The sequence below is a fragment of the Rhinopithecus roxellana genome, chromosome 8 (genome assembly GCF_007565055.1).
Source record: "Rhinopithecus roxellana isolate Shanxi Qingling chromosome 8, ASM756505v1, whole genome shotgun sequence".
In the NCBI taxonomy this organism is placed as follows: domain Eukaryota; kingdom Metazoa; phylum Chordata; class Mammalia; order Primates; family Cercopithecidae; genus Rhinopithecus; species Rhinopithecus roxellana.
The window spans coordinates 116,000,580-116,024,326 of record NC_044556.1 but is presented as its reverse complement, the minus strand read 5'-3'; the positions used below and the strand labels follow the sequence as shown (position 1 = coordinate 116,024,326).

General features: G+C 45.8%; 1 protein-coding gene across 1 annotated transcript in view; it reads right to left on the bottom strand.

Moving 5' to 3' along the window:
- The window catches only part of UCK2 (uridine-cytidine kinase 2), an 86,147-nt gene that overhangs the window by 4,596 nt on the left and 57,804 nt on the right, over positions 1-23,747 (bottom strand). The window contains exons 2-6 of the mRNA XM_030936186.1: positions 17,149-17,308; positions 16,187-16,283; positions 11,191-11,333; positions 4,272-4,369; positions 1,095-1,143 (exon numbers count right to left, since the gene is read on the bottom strand). Coding sequence (XP_030792046.1) covers positions 1,095-1,143; positions 4,272-4,369; positions 11,191-11,333; positions 16,187-16,283; positions 17,149-17,308 — 547 coding nt within the window. The remainder of the gene's footprint in view (positions 1-1,094; positions 1,144-4,271; positions 4,370-11,190; positions 11,334-16,186; positions 16,284-17,148; positions 17,309-23,747) is intronic.

The window sequence follows — 23,747 nt, the reverse complement described above, 5'->3', positions numbered from 1 at the left end:
AAAACACAAATTGAGGACCATTCTACCAAACAATGGGCCTGTTATGTTTCAAAAATGTCTTAAAAAAAACAAAAGATAGGGAACATCTCCAGGTTAAAAGAGGTCGTATCAATGGTAAGTGTCTTGGATTTAATGACTGCATTGTGGTGATGAAAAAGAATGCCTTTGTCCTTAAAAAATACAGGGTTAAATATTTACTGCTATAACTTACTCCAAACAGCTCAATAAATAATCTTTTTAAATGAAGGGAAAATTAAATAAATTCTAAAGAGAATGAAGAAACCAGGTCCCATCTTACAGATCAACTCTGCCACACTATGCCTAGTCCAGAGACATTCATACTTCCTAGACAAGCCAAAAAAATAAAACAAAAAAATAAAAAAATAAGCCAGGTGCTATGGCTCATGCCTGTAATCCTAACACTTTGGGAGACTGAGGTGGGACGGCTGCTTGAGGTAGGAGTTTTAGACCAGCTTAGGCAACATAATGAAACCATCTCTACAAAAACATTTTTTTTAAATTAGAGCATGGTGGTGCACGCCTGTAGTCCCAGCTACTGGGAGGCTGTGGCAGGAGAATCACTTGAGCTCAGGAGCTGGAGGCTGCAAATGAGCTGTGACTGTGCTACTGCACTTCAGTCTGGGTGACAGAGCAAGACCTTGTCTCTAAAGTAAAATAAAATAAAATGAAAAATAAGTACAATAACAGTAGCAATGAGCTCCCTTTAGAAAGAGCTACCGTGATGGCAGGTCACTCTAAATTAGATCGAGGGAATCTACTTTTGCTAAAAGGTGGCCTCAGAAGCAAAGTATCCAAGTGTCATCATTGGGAAGTGATAGTAAAACGTAATCTACAGCCCTCCATTTCTGCCAGAGAAGCACAAGTGCATGTCTGTCACCATAACACGTGGGTGCCTACACCCAGCAATCTGTTCCCGAGGCCAGACATGTAGGTGGAAAGGTTCTGCTGACACAATCACAGACAAGCAGGGCAGCCAGGTCTGCAGAGCCCTGTATGGTCACCACGTCCTGCCCAAATTATGACTGACAAAGGGCAGACGTTATACTCCAGGATGACACTCCGCCGGGACTTACCTAGATTATCTGCACCTCTAGGGATGATCACATCAGCATACTTCTTTGTCTGTGGAGAAAGACAGTTAAAATGCATTAACACAGTTCAGAGACAACTGGCGCAAGCCCCTCTCCAAGGGAACACGGGGAAAGGGCAGCCTTCATACTAGCGAGCCGAGAGGGGTAGCTTTTAAGGCTTCAAATATAATATTGTTTACAACTTCACAGTGAATGCATCTATTAATAGAAATTTGGGGAAATCTAAGGAATTGCCTTGTTTAGCTGAATTGTGAATGAAAGAAGATAAGCAGGGAATGAGGAAAATGAGAACGAAGGACTGAAGACTTTTATGTATCAGCGAGGGAAAAATGGTCTAGACTGAGTGGTTAATCCAAAACCAATTCAAAATTCAATTTATAATTATCTACCATGGATTTTTATCCACTTTATCTACATTACAAAAATTTAGCTTTTATTCAAGTTCTCTCTCACTCTTTTTTTATTTTTTTAAGACAGTGTCTCACTCTGTCACCCAGGCTGGAGGGCAGTGGCATCATCACAGCTCACTGCAGCCTTGACCTCCTGCGTTGGGTAGATCGTCCCACCTCAGCCTCTGAGTAGCTGGGACTACAGGTACCCGTCACCACACTCAGCTACTTTTTGTTATTTTTTATAGAGAGGCGGTATTACCATGTTGCCCAGGCTGGTCTCAAACTCCTGGGCTCAAGAGATCCACCCACCTGGGCCTCCTGAAGTCTCAGGATTACAGGCATGAGCCACTGCTCCCAACCAAGTTCTCATTTCTAACGCTTAACACTGTTTCAGCTTACGACCTACGCAGAGAACATGGTCTTTGAAGCCAAACACTTAATTGCCTCTATTCCACTAGGACAAATATGAACTAGAAAAATCCAAACTTTCCAGGGGACTGGTTCACCTCAGACTTTTACGCATAGTCTAAAACATGACAATGTTCACTCCTAGCACAGGGTAAAACCAGAAAAAGTATTCTTCAATGATGACCAGTTCATAGGTTCTGTTATTACCCAAATTTTTTAAAAAAGAAAGGCCACAGGCCGGGCGCGGTGGCTCAAGCCAGATTTTTGACTCCATATTTTAAAAGCAGCTTTTGCATTTTGAACAGCCAAATTTACTTCCTTTTCTCCTGAACATGTGAAAGTCGCTATCACTCGGCCTATAAAGAGGGGAAACATCAGTTTTATCTCAAATTGTTGTCACATATTTAAATAAAATACTATCTATAGGCCAGGCACGGTGGCTCAAGCCTGTAATCCCAGCACTTTGGGAGGCCGAGACGGGCGGATCATGAGGTCAGGAGATCGAGACCATCCTGGCTAACACAGTGAAACCCCGTCTCTACTAAAAAATACAAAAAACAAGCCGGGCGAGGTGGCGGGCGCCTGTAGTCCCAGCTACTCGGGAGGCTGAGGCAGGAGAATGGCCTAAACCCGGGAGGCGGGGCTTGCAGTGAGCTGAGATCTGGCCACCGCACTCCAGCCTGGGCGACAGAGCGAGACTCCGTCTCAAAAAAAAAAAAGAAAGGCCACAAAGAGGCATATTTCTTTTTCGTTGTTCCAAATTTACTGAGATCTTGTAGACCATTCTACAAATAACTGCATCCTGGTATATACACTAAGTCTAACATAAGACCACATAAACCACACCTCAAGCGTGTGGGCTTCTTACTCTGTGCAGCTTCCACACTAGGACTGCTGAAAGGCAACGGTGTCAGCCCCAAACCCAAGTCAAACTGAGCAGACATTTATCAGGTCCAAGTTCCTGGCTTACACGGGAATGAGCTGATCTTCCCTGAGCAAAGAGTGGCTGGACAGTGGGAGCAAGCAAAAATAACCTGGAAAATATCTATGCAGAATTTTTAGCTTTGTTACAACTAAGTTAAACAGCAGAAAACTGACAGTTAACTATAACTGATTTCCAATAATAAATTCATCTTGTGTTCTTATTAAGTCAAAAATAACAGGAGAGGTCCTCAGACAGATAAATGGGCGGAAAGAAGTTCATAGCTCCTTAGCCTCCTCTGATTTCTTCCCAGTAACCTACTCTTGTAACCCAGTAGTCTCCGGGATAATGGACAGGGCATCAACGTTTCTCAGTTGGCTCAAAAAGTCCACCTGTCCTGCATCTAAAACCAAAGTCAAGTATGGGTTATTGTAAAAGCTACTAACATCCTTGAAGAAACAAAGTTTGAGGATCATATTTTCCCAGAAGAAAAAGAATGAAGTTTATTATTAGAATAAATAGGGAAATTCCAATACCCAATCTTACTCTAAATCTATTCTCATTGTCTTCAGAGATTCCAGCCTTCCCAGTATATCTCAACCAAGACCAGGTTAAGTCCCAACCTCTTCCTACCCTTCCTCCTCGTCTCAGAGCTTAACTACAAATAATTAAGGAGCCAGACCATGGTTTGGCCAAGCTGGAGAAGACTCAGTGACTCAGGAGGATTCTCCTGAGTTAAAAACTTCTCCTTCTGCAGCCCCACCACACCACACCTCTTTTCTCTGGTAGCCTTCCCTCAACATGGCCCTTCCTGTCTTTCCTGGGCTGAGGACCAACTCCCTCCGTTCTTCCTTCTCTGAAAGCCACCTCACTAGAGAATTCCTAGCTGCCACGGGAAGGACTGGTGCGTGTGCAAGGGTGAAGGGAAGGAAGCTTATTCCAGTAAGGCATGACAGTCCCCAACGCGAGCTAAAGACAAGCTCAAAGCAGGGCTCACCAGTGATGGCGGGAGAGGCTCAGAGGGGAACACCTCGGGGCACAGGACCCAGTGCATCCATACTTCACCTACTGCAGGCCCTTCAGAGATCCAAATGGCTGAGGACTCTCCTTGGATATGATACACCCTCAGTAAAGAGTCTCACCTCATGATCCCACCAAGCAAGAAGTCTAGAACTAGCTGGGAATTAAATAACCTGCCTAAGGACTGGCAGGACCCTACAGGGCTACCCAAAGAAAGAACAGCAGGACAGGGCTCCTGGAGAACACAGAGGACACAAGGGCCAAGGGCTGCCCTCTCTTAGGACTTTGGGACAGAGGATCACTGAGAGAGAGGAGTGAGATTCAGGCAGGGGAGCTCCACCAACTTGCATACCTTCATTTGTATCATCAAATTTTAAATTCTACATGCAACAAAAACAAACCAAGAACACAACTCACTGGCAAGCAGAATTCCTCAAAGGCAGGCTTGACGAATGTAATGTACTGAGATAAAATCTGTTCAAGATCCCTGCCTCTCTCGCTGATGTCCCTTAATACTGTAAGAGAAGGGAGAATAAGAATCAAAAAACGGTGTAGGAGCCAGCGCACACCCGCCCTTCATGGGGTGGACCTAGCTCCCACAGGCTCCACAATTACTCTAGATGATTCTCAAGCTGGAATCCTGAGAGGCTTGACCAAGAGCAGATCAGCAGCGGCTTCGAAAAAGACAAGTTACATTCTGACATCTTACAATGGTCAAACGTGGCAACGATAACAATGCTCTTTCAAACAAAAGGTTGTCCATGGAGGCCAACAGCCTTCTTGTTTTAAGCAACATTTGATCCAAACAAAATATCAGTGTGAATTTAAAAAAAAAAAAAAAAAAAAAAAAGGCAGGGCAGCCCTGGAGAGCTCACTGTTAACAGGAAGCAATCTGGGCCCACGGAGGACTGGGTTACACGCTGCCTCCCTGCATGCACTTACCTGTGTTCAGAAGTCCAGCGACCCGCTGCTCAGCTCACTGCTCCCAGCTCCCACCCATGCTCCCTCTGCAGCATGGAGCCCAGGCCAGGCAGAGGACCCAGCCATGGTTAACCATTTCCACCTACCTCAAACACAGAGGTTTGCCACAAAAAAAAAAGAAAAAAAAAAAAAAATCACTCAGTGAAAGATAAGAAAACCATGGTCTAGAGAATGGTGGGCTGGCGCTGATGAAGCCCAAACTGACAACAAACTCACCATCTTCTGTCTTCTACCTTCTTCCCCTTGGTCAGTTTTATCCAGGGGCTTTTACCATTCTTTTTTTTTTTTCTTTAAAAATGTTTTTTCTTTTAAGACAAGGTGTCTCGCTCTGTCACACAGGCTGGAGTGCAGCGGAGTCATAGCTCACTACAGCCTCAACCTCCTGGGCTCTAGCAAGCGATCCTCCCACCTCAACCTCCCAAGTAGCTGGGACTGCAGGCACACATCACCTCAATGGACTAATGGTTTTTTTTGTTGTTGTTGTTTGTTTTTGAGACAGAGTCTCATCACTCTGTCGCCCAGGCTGGAGTGCAGTGGCTCAATCTCGGCTCACTGCAACCTCTGCCTCCCAGGTTCAAGCAATTCTTCTGCCTCAGCCTCCTGAGTAGCTGGGACTACAGGCACCTGCCAGCACACCTGACTGATTTTTTACATTTTTAGTAGACACGGGGTTTCACTGTGTTAGCCAGGATGACCTCGATCTCCTGACCTCATGATCCGCCTGCCTCAGCCTCCCAAAGTGCTGGGAATTACAGGTGTGAGCCCTTTTTTTTTTTCCTGTAGACACAGCGTCTTGCTTTGTTGCCCAGGCTATTCTTGAATTCTTGGGCTCAAGTGATCCTTCTGCCTCGGCCTCCCAAAGTGCTGGAATTACAGGCAGCCCATACACTCTTTATTAAATAGTCTTCTGTCAATAAAGAGAAAGAAGACTGATCACCCTGGTTCTGCCGCTGCACATGAGCCTTAGTTTCCCCATGAGTGGGGAGTTTGGAAGGAGATTCTCTTAATTAAAACTGCCTCCCTTTGCAGATGTCATTTTAAATGTTATCTTAATTTAATCTTATCATCTGAGCTGCTAAATCTTTTACCCCAAAAAGTTACCGCATCCATCTACAATCATTTGAAGTGGCTCTTCAGCTCTCTCCCAACCATTTCTCAGTGAACAGACTCAAGTGTGGGGTGAAACTCACTGTAAACGAACATGGGGTATAGCTGTGACAGAACTTCTGAAAGCCATGTGTCTAAATAGTTGTGTCTTTATACACACATGCACAGATGCATGCACAGAGGACAGGGAACGGGGAGGCTGTCATGGCTATCATCCAGGCTGACAGGAAGTTTACAAGATGAGAAGGCTAGAAAACTGCCAGGAAATCCACATTTCCAGAAAGCCGGGCACTAATGATGCTGCCATTTGACTTTTGTAACAGCTCCTCAATTTACGAAGTGTTTTCTCCATGGGAGACCTGGTAATAAAACAGTTGATTGGTTGCTAATGTGTCAGGACTTGCCCACCCAGCCCAGCAGCAGCCTTCTCCAGCCAGGAAATGGTTTTCCCCACCCCTGCAACGCTGGACCTGGGCTCCCGCTGCCGACCTGCTGCTCTGGCAGATCTGCTGGGAGACTCGCCAAGAAAGAGCCCTGAGGAGCTGCCACGTGGCACACCCCCCAGAAGTCCTCAGAGCTCCGGCACACGTGGCTAACCAGAGTAGCACTGCCAAAACACACAGCCAGCGCGGCCTCCAATTCTTCACACGTCTCCAGATAAAGCCCAAAGAAAAAAGGAAACCAGATCAAAAAGGTATCACAGCTAGGAAAAAACAAACACACCCGTGCTTGGGCAGCTTTTACTTAAAACCCTGCAAATGCCTGATGCTGGGATTGTTTCGCAACACATGCTTTTCAGACAATTGCTGAAGGCTTTAGCACTGGAGAAAGCTTTGTCCTTCTCCCAGCACACACGCGCACACACACGTGCACACACACACACGTGCACACACACACACAGTGCATGTCCACACCCTGTCACGTAGTCCTCCTACTGCCCTCAGCCTGGGCCTTCAGCCCCCTTCCTTCTACAGACCTGGTGGCTTCAGCTGTTTTGTCATTGGCGAGAGGAAGCTGGTCGTGCAGAAAGTAGGAAGAGGAGGGAAATCACAGTGAAGCTTCTACAGCCCAGAAGTTGCTTTCTGTTCTACCTCTACGGGCTCTGGGGGGGGAAACTGCCCCGGACCTGAATCCTGACCCCAATAACTCCTACCTCTGTGACCTTAAGACAAGTGACTTTAACCTCTGTGAATCTTAAGTTCCCTAACTATAAAACAGGAACAATAATGGTACCTTCCTCATAAATATTAATTTAATAAACAAATATAAATATTACTATTCAGGAATACAGAGATGTGCATAAAATTCTTCAGCACCCGTAGCTGGCGCCTTAGCACACGTTCAAAAAGCATGTGTTCTATGATTATTACGACCACAACAGAAACTGAGGGCACGCTGGGAGGGTAGTGCCTCCCTGACAGAACTGCTCAACGCCATGGGAGGGCGGGAACCTCGAATTCAGGTAAGCAGGTCAGACCCAGCTGAGCAGGGTGAGCAAAGAGAAAAAGGAGTCCTGCGGGGCAGCTGGAAGGGCGGGGTGCCACACAGTAAGGGAGAGCAGGACACAAGCACATGGGACAACAAACGTGAGGAGGGAGAAGAAGGAAGACAAGGAAGAGTCTCACTGCAACTTTTATGCTGGAAAAGCAAATAGGGAATGGGTCAGAATGTTGCCCAGACACTGGAAACACGCAACATCAGAAGGCCTTGCCCACCTCTGCTCCCCAAGAACCTCCGATAGAACGATCACCTCAGGCAGACTGGGCCTCCCTGAGCCAAGAACAACAGAGGGCCAGCCACCTCCCTGCACTGAAAGGCCCTGCTCCCCAGGCAGAGTCAGGAAACAGGGCTGCGCCAAGGACTGAGTCAAAACAAGGTCTTGGCACAAACTGGAAACCCCAGGGGCTCAAAAACCAGCTCCTCCATCACTGCTCTGACCCCAGCACGGTTGCTGGGCCAGGACAGGCCCTTTTGGAGGACAGGGTACAGGGCAGGAAGCTACAAGTCTGCCCACATTCCCTGCTGGGTTTCCATGTCAGCCCTTCCAAACCCAGACGTGCTCTTTCTGGTTAGCCAAAAACCGAGAACAAAACTTAGAAGGACCCAAAATAAAGACAATTCCTCAATGGTGAAGTCAATCACTTTAAAAATCTGATGAGGAAATGTGCTACTCTATAGTAAATGAACAGGCTGAATCCCCCTAGGGCCAGTGCAGCCCTAATTCTATGTGAACCAGAGAATGACGCATGAGGAAGATGAGGGGTCAGCCGTCCTAAAGCTCCCTGCCCCGCTTCATCCCTGTCCCTGTATTAAGGGCTGAGAGAGAAGATGAAGGCAAACGAGGCTAGAAACCAATCCCTAGAATGTCAAGGGTTTCCATCAGGAAGGAGGTAGTCTCTAGAGCTGCTTTACTCAAATACAGATTTCTCCCACATGAGGGTCAACTCAGAATATGGAGGTCACATGCCCAGGAGGGTGTGACAGACGGGTAAAATCATGGAGCTAACTCAAGTCTCTAGGAATGTTCGAGCTCACTCAACAGCTGCTTCTGACTAACCAGCCTCCCTACCCCAGCACCCCCGCACTCCACAAAGCACATGCCAAGCATATTTTTTGTCCTACGTGGAGAGAGAATGAATTTGTAGAAATAGCATGCAGAAAAGTCCCATAAGTCCATCAGGAAAGTGACTCGGCAGTAGGTGACATGTGAAGTCAGCAGATCTGAAATGAGAAAGCAGAGCCCTGCCCAGGCAGCCTGTTCAGAAGGTGGAGAGGCAGAGCTGGCCCTAAGAAACCCCAGGAGAGGGCCAGCACCACCGTAGCAATTGCTCCCATTTCACACAAGAATCCTGTGCAAGAAAGGAAGGGAAAATGTTCTGTTGAACCCACACTGTGATGATCTGTTTGAATTAAACACTAGGATGCACTTTGTTTCCAGCGTCATTGCTGCTGCTCAAAACTTGGTTCCAATCTCCTGTGCTGGCTCTTGCACTCCCTGCTGTGGGGCTTCCCTCGGCAGCACTGCATCCCTGAGACTGAGCACCACTGCTGGACTCGTGATGGCATCAGCCTGGACATCACCAGCTGCTGAGGACAATACCTGAGCAGATCCCTTTGAAGGACCTAACCAGTGTTGTCAGAAAATTCAGAAAATGAACAGCACCAACCCCTTCGGCAGAAGCAGATTTCTGATCTGTCACATAGATATTTATCGACTTATGCACCACCAGGCATTTTACCTGCATTACCTCTCATCTTCACAACTACAGCAGAAGTACCAACCATAAGACCACATTCTAATAAGAAAATGAGATACAAAGAAGTTAAAACACAATCTGCCCAAGGTCACACATCTAGTAAGTGGTAAAACCAGGATCTCAGCCCAGCTCACCTGACTCCAAAATTTATTTGTCCCTGTGTATCATGCTGCCTCTTTAATTTGACAAGCTGACATGGACACTGAGCAGATCAACCAAAGTAGGGCCTGAGTTTGCGGATTAAGGTGACAAGCCAGGCCCTGGGGTAGAAGCATGAGGGGCTGTCAGGCTCAGGGTTCAATTATCTATGCAACTCTTACCCAGCCAGAGTCGTGACACTAAAAGCAGGCCTGTCTCCCCTGCATTATCCATAAAGAAACCCAAGCCGAGGTGGCGCAAGAGCCTAGTCACAAAGCTAGCTGGGAAGAGCTCTGCTAGAACTAAAAGGCCCCTCCCATTCCATTCTTTTTCCATCACACAAAACTAACTGTCCCCACCCCATGTGGGAGCAGAATGTAGCTCCGACTGACTTAACAGCGTGCATATCTATTACTACTTAGAAGGGCAAAGCTCAGGACTTGTTTCTGTAGGTTATACTGGTCTCATTAATAGTCCTTACAATTACAGTGCTAAATGGGATAAACTACAGATCTGTTTCATGAACCGAAAAGAGAAAAGTACCCAGACTTTGAAGTCAGAGGTCTCTGGGATACAGCTTATAAAATCTGAAACTGTCAATAATGTGTCCTGTGACTAGGAGCTAACCTCGTCATTTCCCATGTCTCCCTGCCTCTTTCACACAACGGAGACTCGAACCTTCTCACCTTTCATTCCTCTATTCAGTCACCCCCACCCACTGCCCTTGCTGGGTCCTGGTCAACTCTAACTCTGCTAATACTCTTCTCATCTCAATTCTGCTCCCTCTCCCACCCACCTAAGGACCACACCCCTGCCTCGTGTCTAGATCAGCAGAGCGGTCTCCAAAGAGTTGCTCCAGCTACAGCTATAGGCTTCACTTACACTTCCTCTGTCAGCACCAGGGTCCAACACAGAACAGTGGCCACTTTACTTGCCTTGCTCAGAACTTCATAATAGCTTTCCCTTACCCACTGAGAACCAGACTAGAGATCTGTCTCTAAAACCAGACCCCAACCTGCTTTCTTGTGTCTCTTCGTACAACGCTCTGAACATTCCAGGTTCCTGCCATTCTCAGAACAAGCCACTGTCTGTACATCTGTGCTGTGCACCTTCATGGGTTGCCTGTATCGCCACCCTGCTACACCACATCCAAGTCCCAACCCCTCTTCGTCCATGAAGTCTCCCAATCTCTCCTGATGGAAGCAAACTCTCTGCTTAATACCCAATAGAGCTCAGTTCACAGGCTGGGCTCCTCTACCAAGGGGCACTGCTGTACCTTCAGCACACAGGCATGGCGGACTTAGCACGGACAGGCCCACCCTCAGCACGGCCTGTGGAGGGCACAGCTGACTTCCCTCCTGAGCTGACTGGAAAGAGTGGTAATGCCTCCATAAAGCCTGCTGGAAAATAAAGGGCTAGAGAAGCAGGCTAACAGGATGAGCTGCCCAGCGCTTTAGTCACAGGGGATCCTGTCCTCAGGGGCCCTACAGTTAGTTCCGCAAATCAGAGCATCTTCATTTTGATGTCTTGTGAACAAACTGCAAGGAACTAAGCATTTAATCAAACTTTTCCCAGCAAAACCAGACATCAACGTCTTACTTAGTCTCTGACCTCACAAGTCTTTCGTTATCCCAAACAGTAAGTGACTAATCCCTTCTCAAATGTCACCAAGTGTCTGGGCAGCAGGATATCCTGGGGCTGGACTGACGCAGCCGCTGGACCATGCGACACACAGCTGCCTCAGAGAAGGCATGGGCTTCAGACTCAGGGGGGTGGGGTCCTGTCAGAGGCTCCCAGGTCCTCTGCCCTTGAGGTGGCCACCAACAGGGCCACCTGGGGCTTTTAGAACGCACCTCTGCGAGAGAGCCGGGTGTCCGCATCTGTATCCACAAAAAGCTTCATCTGGAACAGGTCTCGTACCTCCTGGGAGTAGAAGGCCAGGATCCCTTCAAAGAGCACCACGTCTGCAGGATAGACAGTAACTGTCTCCTCCTTCCTGTAAAGCACAGAGCAGATAATGGACCAAGCCAGGCAGGGGCTAGCAAGGGGCAGAGAACAAGGGCCAGAACATCTGGCTGGGCTGGGTTCTGAGTTCCTTGCCCCCACAGACTTCAAGCGGGAGCTAAAGACTCGGCTACTACAGCCTTACACCACCACCAAAGAGCCAAGGGTGATCACGGCTGGGACAAAGGTCTCCTTTGACCACTTCTTCTGAGCTTTCACCATGAAACAGAAATACAGGGCAGACATCCTTCTCCTTGGAATCAAAAAAACCTGCTGTTGAATGAAGAATAAAGGCAGACAAAAACAGATGTGATTTCTTTTTTTCTCTGAGGGCGTCTCCAGAATGCTCTCATGCCTGGCATTTATGGAACCTAACACTCTGAACTTTAAAAACAGAAACTTACAGTTTTCTCTCAACAACCCCACCCCCTCCCCACCAGTCCTGAGGCAGCTGAAAAGGAGGGAGGCAAGGACAGAAGGGGAAGGGAAGGAGGGAAAATAAAGAAAAGTTTTGGGAAAGAGGATACAGACGAGAAAGCATTTGTGAGGAAATGCAGAATCCCGATGTCTGTCTGGTCTGGCTCTACCCCAAGCCAATACAGTGGCCACAGGTCACTCCTGAGCTCCCTAGAGCTGCTCTTCCTTATCAATAAAGCAGAAATACACATGACTTCATCCACCTAACCCACGTGGTTGGGAAGCCTAGGGCAGGCACTAATTATAAACATGACTTTTTTTTCTCTCTTTTTTTTTTTTTGGAGACAGGGTCTCACTTTGTCACCCAGGAGGCTGGAGTGAGAGTGGCGCAATCTTGGACTCACTACAGCCTCAACTTCCCAGGCTCAGGCGATCCTCCCGCCTCAGCCCCCTAAGTGTCTAGGAGCACAGATGCACACCACCACGCCAGGCTAATTTTTGTATTTTTAGTAGAAACGGGGTTTCACCATGTTGCCCAGGCTGGTCTCTAACTCCTGGACTCATGCAACTCACCCACCTCAGCCTCCCAAAGTGCCAGGATTACAGGCATGAGCTACCAAGCCCAGCCAACACGACTTTTCAAAAAGTAAGAAGAGTGAAACATTGCTAAACGGTTAGGTGATGGGCTTTCACAGATGGCCCTGCTTGTGCTCAGCTCTGCCTTGATGCAACTTTCACTGTATTTTGTCTTTTGATTCTGTCCTATGCCCACCTTACATGTCACCAACTGCCTCCTGCTCAAAATTCACTGAAAATAGAGTAACAATCATCATTGCAAGTTTTTCCGTCATCCTGACTAGCACACTGGCAAACCAAATAAAACAAAGTCTCTTAAAACAGTAGTTCCATCTGGGAAAGCACAAGGAGGTCAGTTATCAATGGCCAGCTCAAGAGGGTGCCGTTGGAACTCCTTCCCATAAACACTCCCTGATGCCTTCTTAGCTTGGACCACCGGGCTTGTGTATGAGTTTTAAGGCAGGCACTGTTGGGGTAGCTAGCAAGTGGCAGAACAGCGCAGGGAAGACGGGAGAAAAGGACTAGGATTAGGAAATGCCCTAGAATTGTGGTGTATCTGAGATGCATATCAGAACCATCTCGGAAGCTTATAAAAATATCCCTACCTGGATCCTGCCCCCCAGGAGCTCTGATTTCACAAGTCTGAAGTGGAGCTAGAACTTCAATACTATTTAGAAGCTCCCAAGATATTTCTAACATGCGGCCATGGTGAAGAAGCACCAGTCTAGAGTGTCAGCCACCAGAAAATGGTGTGCCCACTGTGGATAAGAAGGCAACCTAAAAGAGTTCAGAAAACAGGACCAATGGGTAAATAGTGAGCCACTCTCTAGGCAACTGCCCTACACCAACGAGAGGATGGGAGCACTCTGTCTAAAAATAAAGTGAATGTACGTGCGAGATTCCACTTGAACACACTAACAGAGAACACAATGGCTGCACTAAATTTACGTATACAGGTTGAGTATCCCTTATATGAAATGCTTAGGTGTTTAGGATTTTTGAATTTTGTTTTTTTTTTTTTTTTTTCAGATTTTGGAATATTTGCATTATATTTACGGCATCCCTAATATGGCAGGGGGAGAAAGGATCTAAAATGAGCATCCCTAATATGAAAATCCAAACCCTGAAATGCTCCAATGAGCATTTCCTTTGAACATCACATGGGCACTCAGAAAGTATCAGATTTTGGAGCATTTCACATTTTGGATTTTTAGATTAGGGATGTTCAATCTGTACTGACACTAGATATTAACAGCATTTTAGGATGCCTAACTGATAAATACTAAAAAGGAAAAGTGGGTTTCCTTCAGAAGGAGAAAATGAACTGCCTAATTTGTTGTTGGTGCCTTAAGAAGTTAGAATTAATCATTTCCCAAGTCCACATGCAGGTCTAAAAACTGTCATAACAGCTCAGAGTTTTTAAAAAACAACAACAAATTTACTGAGCAACTACTAGACCAGAATGTGCAAGGAGGCATACCTGGCTTAATATACCACTTACAAATTTAGGGTCTGGCTGGGAAGTCCCAAAAAGAAAATAGCCAATTAGATCATTTGAGATAACCCAGTCTAACCATCTCATTTGGCTTATGGGGAAAAGGATGCTCAGAGAAGTGTAACTGCAACAAGTAAGCGTCTTCTTCATTTTAGCCCAACAAATTTTTATTTCTACCAAACGCCCATGGGTGGGATGGAATCAGTTAACCCTAAATGGCTTGATGTCCAATTAAGTGGCCCTTAAGATTTGCAGGGACGTGGGAAGGGGTGGCTACGGGTCTGGCGTGATCAGTGAAAGTTTCTAAGACATGAGCTTTAAGCCACTAGAGAACAAGGTTTTAATATATAAGGTATGAGATAAATCAGGAGGAAACGCGAAATACTGTCTGCACTGGGAATTCTACCAGGATTTTCTCTTGTTGGCATACGAATTTGATGGAACTCATGCTGCACGAGGTCTTCAACTTCTCTCCTCCACTCCTAGACTGCATTGGTCAGGCCCTGGCTTCTGTCAACCACGCTCAGTTCCACTGCCTTCTTTCAGGCCCTTATTAGTCTCTCACTGGGGCTGTTCCAAAGGCTTCTTCACAAATGGCATTGCAGATACTCTCTCCTCCTGCCACCAAAATGACCTTTCCACTACCACAGTAGAGCCGTCTGTGGCTCCCTACTGACAAAATGTTTGTGCTCCTGGCCCTGCCACCTATGGCCTTTCATGACCTGAGGCCTGCCTGCCTTCCCACACACCCACTCCCATTCCTCCAAACCTCTCCTCTGCCGTGCCCCGACCAAGCTGATCCATGCCCAGCTCTGAAATGCTTCCCTACCCAACACCTTGGAAATCCTTTTCCCAAACAACTTCTTATCCTTTCCTATCTAAAGCTTAAATATCACTTCCTCCATACAACCTGCTCTGAATCCCCTGCTCTTCCTCCCTCCTTTACATTCTTCTGCAGGCCCTTGCCTTAGCCATCATGCTGCATTTTACCTCTTCACCTGGGAAGTGGTGGGCTGGAATGTCTCTTGACGCCACCACCACTTCCCCCTAAGGGAGAACTACAATTCTCAGAATCCCTTTCCCCACATGCTTCCAGGTTACTGCGCCAACAAGAGACTTAGAAGGTGAGAGTGAAGCAAAATCCACGATATTCAGGAGATGGTAATAATGAGACAGGAAAACTTTGCAAACAGTCCACAAGCTCCTCGATTGAGGCTGCAAACCCAGACGTGGGGGTTTCTTGGACTTTTCCATGAACCCCAGCTTCTGCTCCAGTGCCTCAGGCTAGAGTCAGTGGGGACTATTTTGTCTGATTCTCTGGCTACAAACTTCCAGGTCTTCAGTCTCCCAGCCCCAGTGTTCATGTAAGCTCCAAATCCTATACTAAATGCCTTCATTCATTCCTCCATGATCTGCAGTGGTTGAGTTAGGAAAACAGACTGACACGGGAGGCGTAAGGATGGTATCCTGATCTTTTACTCTCTTCTCTCCTACACAGAAGAACCTGGCCCATAGAAGGAAGTGTTTCAGAAGATTCTGGTGAGGCATGGAGGTAAGTACCACAACAGCCCCCTCTACACCTCAATGCACACACATGCATGCTCATTCTCTCTCTTTCTCATCTTCCTCCTGCAACCAAATCTTCACCACGCCCTCCAGTTCAGACTCACGGGAAGATGTGTGTAGTCTACATTGAGGTCTGAGACGCTCTGTGCAGCTCTGAAGGAGCTTGGGGTCTGGCCAACAGGAGTGCAATCCTCTAGGAGCCCATTCCCACCACTCAGAGGGAAGGAGGATGAGGTGGAAGTATGGCCGCTCCTCTATTCCTAATCAGGAGCACTAAAATTGAGGCTTCACTGGAAAGGACTGCTTTGATTCCACTGAGAAGCTTTCTGGAGGGCTTGGTTAATTCTGAGATCACAGTCTGGTGACCTCGTGCCTGTCCACACTGTCCAATCCCAAGTAAACCAGGACAGCAGAAAGAACAGTTTTCTTTGTTCTTCTTCCTGCCCTTCCTCTACCCCTCCCCTTACATCTTGTTCCAGGAACAACAGCACTGGAATGTGGACCAGAACGCACATGCAGTCTCTCAAGCTCAAATACGATCCCATCCTTCGGAGTTAAGGAATCGTGACAACAGGACTGTTCCAGGAAGCGCCCAGATGAACTCCCCAACCTCTGCAATCCCATAGCACACACTGCTGCCACCACCCACTCCACTGACCGGCTGGAATGGCATTAGGCAGGGGTAGGACAGAGGTCTGAAGTGCAGGAGGTAAGGAAGGAGGTCTCAGTGCAGACCAAGGATGCTCTGGGGAGCAGCGGGTGTCATCCCTGGCCCAGAACAGCTCACTTACCGGGAATGGGAGACGAAGTCATACACGGGGATCTGGACTGTTTTCCCTTCAGTGATTTCTTTGAGTGTTTTGAGAATGAGTTCATTGTCAAAGGCATCTGAAAAATATCAAATTGTTAAAATGTTTCTTAATTTTAAAATAGTATCTCCTATAATCATACACAGGACATCCTCATAAACATGTATATGGGCACATCATACTTTAAAGGTAATCATACTGCTCCCTAAAAAGCTGGATTTTTACCCAAAGCAGAATGGAAGCTCCCTGTATCTCAAAATAGGGTGTATAAATGAGTTCTGACAAACAGATTTCTTTTTTTTCTCCTTTGACATTCCATCCCTGACTTCAGACAGGTCTTTACCCTCTCCAAGTTTAGCTGTTATCATCCTACAATTGGCACATGCTAAACTAACCTGGAAAGCACACCGATGACTGGGCGAGTGCACACAATAGGCACCATGCCACGGTTTACTTCTAAGAATTTTAAGAAATCCAAGCCAGCTAAAGGAGCAGTGTGCTGATCTAGGGCTGCAGGGCAAAAACCATTCTGGCAGCCCCCCTGCCCCTCCATCTCCCTCTCTGCCACAGAGTGGGTTGAACATACATGTACACATGGGGAGGAGGGTCTGACGAGGGCTGCCTCAGAGCAGAGGCAGCAGAAGGACCAGCTCTGTATGTCTGACCCCATGTCTGGCCCATCTTGAGTCCCAGGCTCAAACAAAATCACCTTTGTTCAGATACAGATTCAATCAGTATTTAACGAGCCAAGCACTACATGAAGCATCTGAAAATTCCTTCTTTCACATAAGCCCCACAATAACACTGCAAAGTAGTTTATCAAGTCTCTACGTTCTAGATACAAACAAGATTCTGAGAGGTTAAGCAACTTCCTCATGAGCAAAATAAAAATATTCCCCCCTACACCAATACACATACATACCCCCTTCAACACCCTGACTCACCCGGGTGGTCAAAGTTGAACTGGCCCTTCAGGGCTTTGGCCTTCTGTTCCGAGGTGAGAACACGGTAGAAGCTATCCTGACTCAGGATGACCACCTGCTTCTGGCGATAGTCCACCTCATTCTGCCCCAGGAGCTGCACGATCTTAGCACACACGGAAGACTGTGAGGAGAGAAAAGAGCACCCAGGAATAAGAGAAAGGGCATGTGTGGTACAGAGGAAGTCCCTGGAGTAACCAAGCTGATGCACACCTTACAAGAAGGGGCTCTGGAAGGACGAATTCAAAGGCAGCTGTCACGCATGACGAGTTAAAGGGCTAAGGGATACAGCCATAAAAAGAACGAGATCATGTATTATGCGGGAACGTGGATGGAGCTAGAGAACACTATCCTTAGCAAATTAATGCAGGAAGAGAAAAGAAAACTAAATACCACATGTTCTCACTTATAAGTGGGAGCTAAATGATGAGAATACATGGACACAGGGAGGGGAACAATACACACTGGGACCTGCTGGAGGTGGCGGGTGGGAGGAGGCAGAGGATAAGGAAAAATAACTAATGGGTACTAGGCTTAATACCTGGGTGATGAAATAATCTGTACAACAAACCCCCATGACACAAGTTTACCTACATAACAAACCCCTGAACTTAAAAGTTAAATCAAAAAAAAAAAAAAAAAAAAGCCTAATAGAGAAGAGTCCACCTGACACGCCTGTGACAGAGAAGTCTTAGGATCCCCAAAGTCCCTTCCTCCCTTTCCTTAACACAACTTACTACTCTCAGGTACTTGCAGTGATGGTAGGGGAAAGAGGGTAGCACACACCACCTCCTCCTCCAGAAGATCCTTTCCGAAAGCCACTAATAAAGGTAGGGCTAACTGATCCTGCCTGCTTGCGCCCTGGTATAGACAGACAAAAAAGGCAGCAGCAGCAGAAAGTAGAATGAGGGCACGGTGAGGATGTGCTGAGGGGCCACAGGGTCTTGGAATCACAAGGTGACCACACACGCATGGAACGCCACTCAGCCCCTGCACATCTCTTTATATCAATGGAACCAAAAACCATGGCCAGAAAGCTCAGCTAGTTAGCAGGAGGCTATGCTCACAGCGCTAATCCTACTTCTGTTGGTTACTTTTGCTCCAGTCCACAGCCATGGACTTCTCCATACCTGTAGTAAACCAGGTGGCCTTTTCACAAATGTGTGCCACCATAGACAGGGTGACAAAGAACACAAACACCACCAACATCTAAAACAACTTAGGGGTATCCCAACCAAGAGTGGAGAAGACAATTCCAAATGAACTCAAACCTACATGCTTTGTGTGTGTTGTTAGTAATACATGTATTCTAAAATTAAAAAAAAAAAAAAAATAGTAATACATGTATCTGCCCCTTTCTTCCCTTCGATAACATATACTCTTCATAAAAGGAAAATTATGAAACAAGTGCATTCAACAGAATGAGGCAGTGAAGGATTGTATTTATCAAATAACTGATTTCTTTTTTCATTTCATACAAAGGTTAATTTAAAAATAAAAATGTCTATATTACATAAGCTGTAGAAGACATAACCCAAGTCTTCTAATTAAACTAGTTGACCTGCCAGGGACGGTGGCTCATGCCTGTAATCCCAGAACTTTGGGAGGCTGAGCGGGGTGGATTGCTTGAGGTCAGGAATTTGAGACCAGCCTGGGCAACACAGTGAGACCCCGTCTCCAATAAAGAAGGAAAGAAACTGGTTGACAGGATAATAGAGATGAAAAACAGGATAATAGAGATGATAACAGAGATGAAAAAAGGGTACGACTGTTACAGTGGGCTAAGACTTAATTATTATATTAACAGTCACAAAAAGACAAATACCATAGGATTCCACTATGTAAAGTAGTCAAATTCATAGAAACAGAAAGTTAAATGGTGGTTGCCAGGGGCTGAAGGGAGGGGAAAATGAAGAGTTGTTGAAAAAAGAAAGAGAAAGAATCCACCAATAACCAGGGTTTGAGAAGGCAGGCGATCCTGAGCCTACAGAAATCTAAATATGCCTAGCATATTTAGGCTAGGCACGGTGGCTCATGCCTATAATCCCACAGTTTAAGAGGCCAAGGTGGGTGGATCACCTGAAGTCAGGAGTTTAAGACTAGCCTGGCCAACATGGTAAAACCCTGCCTCTACTAAAAATACAAAAATTAGCCAGGCATGGTGGCACATGCCTGTAGCCCCAACTACTCGGGAGGCTGAGCCAGGAAAATCGCCTGAACCCAACACATGGAGATTGCAGTCAGCTGAGATCGTGCCATGTACTCCAGCCTGGGCAACAGAGTGAGACTGCATGAAAGAAAGAAGGAAAGAAGGAAGGAAGGAAGGAAGGGAGGGAGGGAGGGAGGGAGGGAGGGAGGGAGGGAGGAAGGAAGGAAGGAAGGAAGGAAGGAAGGAAGGAAGGAAGGAAGGAAGGAAGGAAGGAAGGAAGGAAGGAAGGAAGGAAGGAAGGAAGGAAGGAAGGAAGGAAGGGAAAGAAAGAACAGAAAAAAAAACCCAGCATATTTAGAGGTTTAATGACTCAATCTTAGAAGTTTTACTATTGAATTTATTTCACCAACTGATTTTAACAACAACAACACACACACACACAAAACATGAAATCTTTTAAAGTTACAATTCTTATAAAGTTGTGTTTGACTGCCCTGGGCATAAGGAAAACTGGCCATTCCTGTTGCACAAGTCAGTGCCAACTAAACAGGTTTGCAAAATGCGTCCTGTTATATAAGTTATGACACACGACTAAGTAAGGATCTTTGGAGGAACAATAATATTTTGACTCAATTATTTTCAAACAATTTATTTTGCTTTCATGATACTTTTGCATATTGACGCAGAAAAACATTTAAAACTACTCTGGACTTTGGGAACGCAGATCCTCCCATGCCCCAAAATGTCACAGAAAACAGATTCATATGATAAACTAGATTCAAAAGTGAAAATGTTACAACAAAACCAAAGGCTCTCTGGGTACTACAGATGGATGGGGGGTGGGGTGGAGAAATCAAAGGCTCTATGCAATTATAAACTATAAGTTTTTAAACATCTGTAGGCCCTCAATTTCCTTTTCCTCCCAGGCATCTATCTTAGGACGTTTCTTACGTCCTAAGGTTGTAGGAGGGTAAAGTCTACAGCCTTTATTAGTAGATAGAATTCCTCCTAGAATTCCAAAGAACAAAAACAACAAAGTGATCCATGAAGCCAAATATATATTATCTAGTTATTCAAATTGTGGTATTTTTAGTTATACTTAAAACCCATAAAAAGTTTTTAATATAAATAGCAATCCCATCACCATCAAAAAAGCATATTAAAAAGTTACACTACCTAATTTTGCAGATAAACAACTGTTTCCCTTAACCCAGCACAATGGAGGACAGAACCTGTACAATGGCCAGTAAAATGGGATAATGAACATACAGTAGGTGCAATTCTAGAAAATCAGCACTCATCCCAATCCTTGATCAATGATACAGTATAACTGTGTTGATCCCCAGCTGCACCTCTCAGTCCCGTGTTTTCAACAACCTGGCTGTTGATCCTTCCCTTCTACAAACACACCACCATTGCTGACACTGTAAATGATAACTTATTAGGCAGCAGGCCCTGCGCCAAACACTCCATTATGACCACCCTTAGAAGCCACATGTGCTCTCCTGCATGGATGAGGAAACCAAGTTAAAGTAACTTGGTTTCATAGAGTCCCGGCTCTTTACCTCAACCTTAGACAGTAAGAAGTCCCAAGGCAGAAGAAGCCCTTTGTCAGGAAGGAGATAAATAAAATTGCACAAATAAGCAAAGAAACACCTGCCTCTAGGTTAATCTAGATTTTTAAGGCATTTTCTTCCTCCTGGGCCATGTTACAAGTGGGCCCTAAAAAATCTGGGTAACTGTTCAATCTGGCTGACAGGTACCTAGAGTTTGGTTATATCATCCTCTCTATTATTGTGTAGGTTTGAATTTTTACCTGGTAGGGAAGAAGGCAGAGAGGGAAGAAGGAGTCCCACAAAGAGACTCTACTCTGCCCTGAATAAATGCTCTTTTGCTTACTTAATGCTCACCTCTGTATCTCTTTCACTATCATTTCTGTGTTCTCCTTTTGCCTAATCCTGCCCTTCTCTTCAAAAGGATGAAATTGAGCTCTGAAGTGTCATCTTGTTCCTTAAGAATAATTCAGCTGGGCACAGTGGCGTGCACCTATAATCCCAGTGATTTGAGAGGCTAGGGCAGGAGGATCACTTGAGCCCAGGAGTTCAAGCCCAGGGTGGGCAACACTGTGAGACCCCACCTCTACAAAAATTCAAAAATTATCTAGGCATGATGTTTGTGCCTGTAGTCCCAGCTACACGTGGCAGGCTGAAGCAGGAGGACTGCTTGAGCCCAGGAGATCAAGGCTGCAGTGAGCTATGATCATGCCACAGCACTTCAGCCTGGGCAACAGAGCAAGACTATCTCTAAAAAAATAAGAGAGAAAAAAGAAAAGAAAGAGAAATAATCCACCAATAACCAGGGTTTGAGAAGGCAGGCAATCCTGAGCCTACAGAAATCTAAAACATGAAAGGGTACGACTGTTACAGTGGGCTAAGACTTAATTATTATATTAACAGTCACAAAAAGACAAATACCATAGGATTCCACTATGTAAAGTAGTCAAATTCATAGAAACAGAAAGTTAAATGGTGGTTGCCAGGGGCTGAGGGGAGGGGAAAATGAAGAGTTGTTTAATGGATATACTTTCATTCTGTTTTATACAATAAAAGGGTTCTGGAATTTGGCCATCCAATAATGTGAATATACTCAACACCACCGAGATGTACACGTAAAGATGGTTACGATGGTAAATTTTATGTTATGTGTATTTTACCACAATTAAAAATTAGCGTTACTATAATAAAAGCCCCATTTCTTTCTATATGCTGGGTACGGGGCTCAGTACTTCAAAATGATCTCATTTGCATACCACAAGCTTATGTGATGGGAATTATTATCACACTCACACCACAGATGGCAAACATGGAGGCAAAGAGAGGTTGAATGGAGCCAGGATTCCCACTCCAGCAGTCCATCTCCAGTGCCTAGACACTTAGTGGCTGCAGCTGCATGGCGCTGTCTCACAGGCAAACTGACCCTGCCCATTGGAGTGTGAGTTCAGCCTCATTTTGTATAATATCTCTATATTTAGTGTAATGAATCCAGAATACATTCTGTCCCTGCCACTTCTAACACATTACTGAAATTGGAGTCAGGAGGGTTAAAGGTCTGCTAGGACTGTGAGCTGTAGTTCAAATATAAAGTTAGGCGAAGGTCAATACAAGGTATTTTCAGAAAGGGGAAAAAAAAAACCTATGGAAGAAATTAGTGAAGGTGATTCACAATTTCTTTACTTATATGGCATTCTGAAGACATTATCTCATTTAATTCCATTACAACAAAATATTACTTTGTCTTCTTTTTTCCTAATGAGGAAATTGAAGCTTAGAAAACTGATCACATGAAATGATTTGCTCAGTCCCAAAGCGGAGTCTCAAACCACAGGTCTAACTCCAACTGCATAATTCTTTTCACGATTTTAGAACATAAGCCGCTTTGGCATCCACCCCAATGTTCTCCATAAACATACTCTAACTCTGGAAAACAATGACAGGGGAAGGGAGACAGGGAGGGAACTGATGAGAAATATAATACTGTTTTGTCCCACTGCATCATTAAAGTCAACATTTATGTTGAACTTCTAGAACTAAAGGCAGGCAAGTGATGTGCCTATTAAAAGGAAGCTAAAAGCCCACCCACCAAGAAAACCTGTTCTAGAAATGTTTATTATGTTCAAAAGAATCCAGCTGTTCGGAGCCAGGGTCCACTAGACATGCTGAACAATGAACTCCTTGAGCAGAGATTTCCCATTTGGGAAGCCTCAGTAGCAGTCAACAGCTTATCAACAGGCCCCTTCAGCTGGCAGTTTCCAAAAGGGCAGCTGTTGAGCCAGCACAGGTTCCTGTATTGCTACAGAAAGGATAGTTCTCTAAACTCGTTCTCACTCAGGAGGTGGCTCTGACAGCCTGGACACAATCTTGCTATGCTAGTTCTAGTGTGTGTCTTCCAGGATCTAATCCATAAAATCCTCTTGTCCAGTTCCAAGACCACTGAGTGAGTAAAAGAAAACAAGCAGGGCAATCAGCTCTGACGCCTCTTTGTCATATACCCTCCACTACACTTCAGTGCTCAGAACCTGACATAGCCCAAGCCTGGACAGCTCAGAGCAGCGCAGCCCTCGGGAGGGCATCGGGCTGGGTGTGTCCCTACAGGAATGGGCTGGCACATCTCACAGTCATCCTTACAGAAGAAGACCAGATAACCATGCTGCCCAACATTTTTGAATCCCATCTAGATGTCTGTTGTAACACTCTGGATGAGCTGCTTCAGAATCACAGGGAGGGCTGCTCAGAGGGAGGAAAACTTAGCAACCAGAGCCAATCAGCTCCAGGTGAAGCACACTGATTAATCATTTCCTCCCTGCTTTCCAGGACGGGAAACATCACAGCAGAGAAGAATGCCCGAAGGCCAGAAG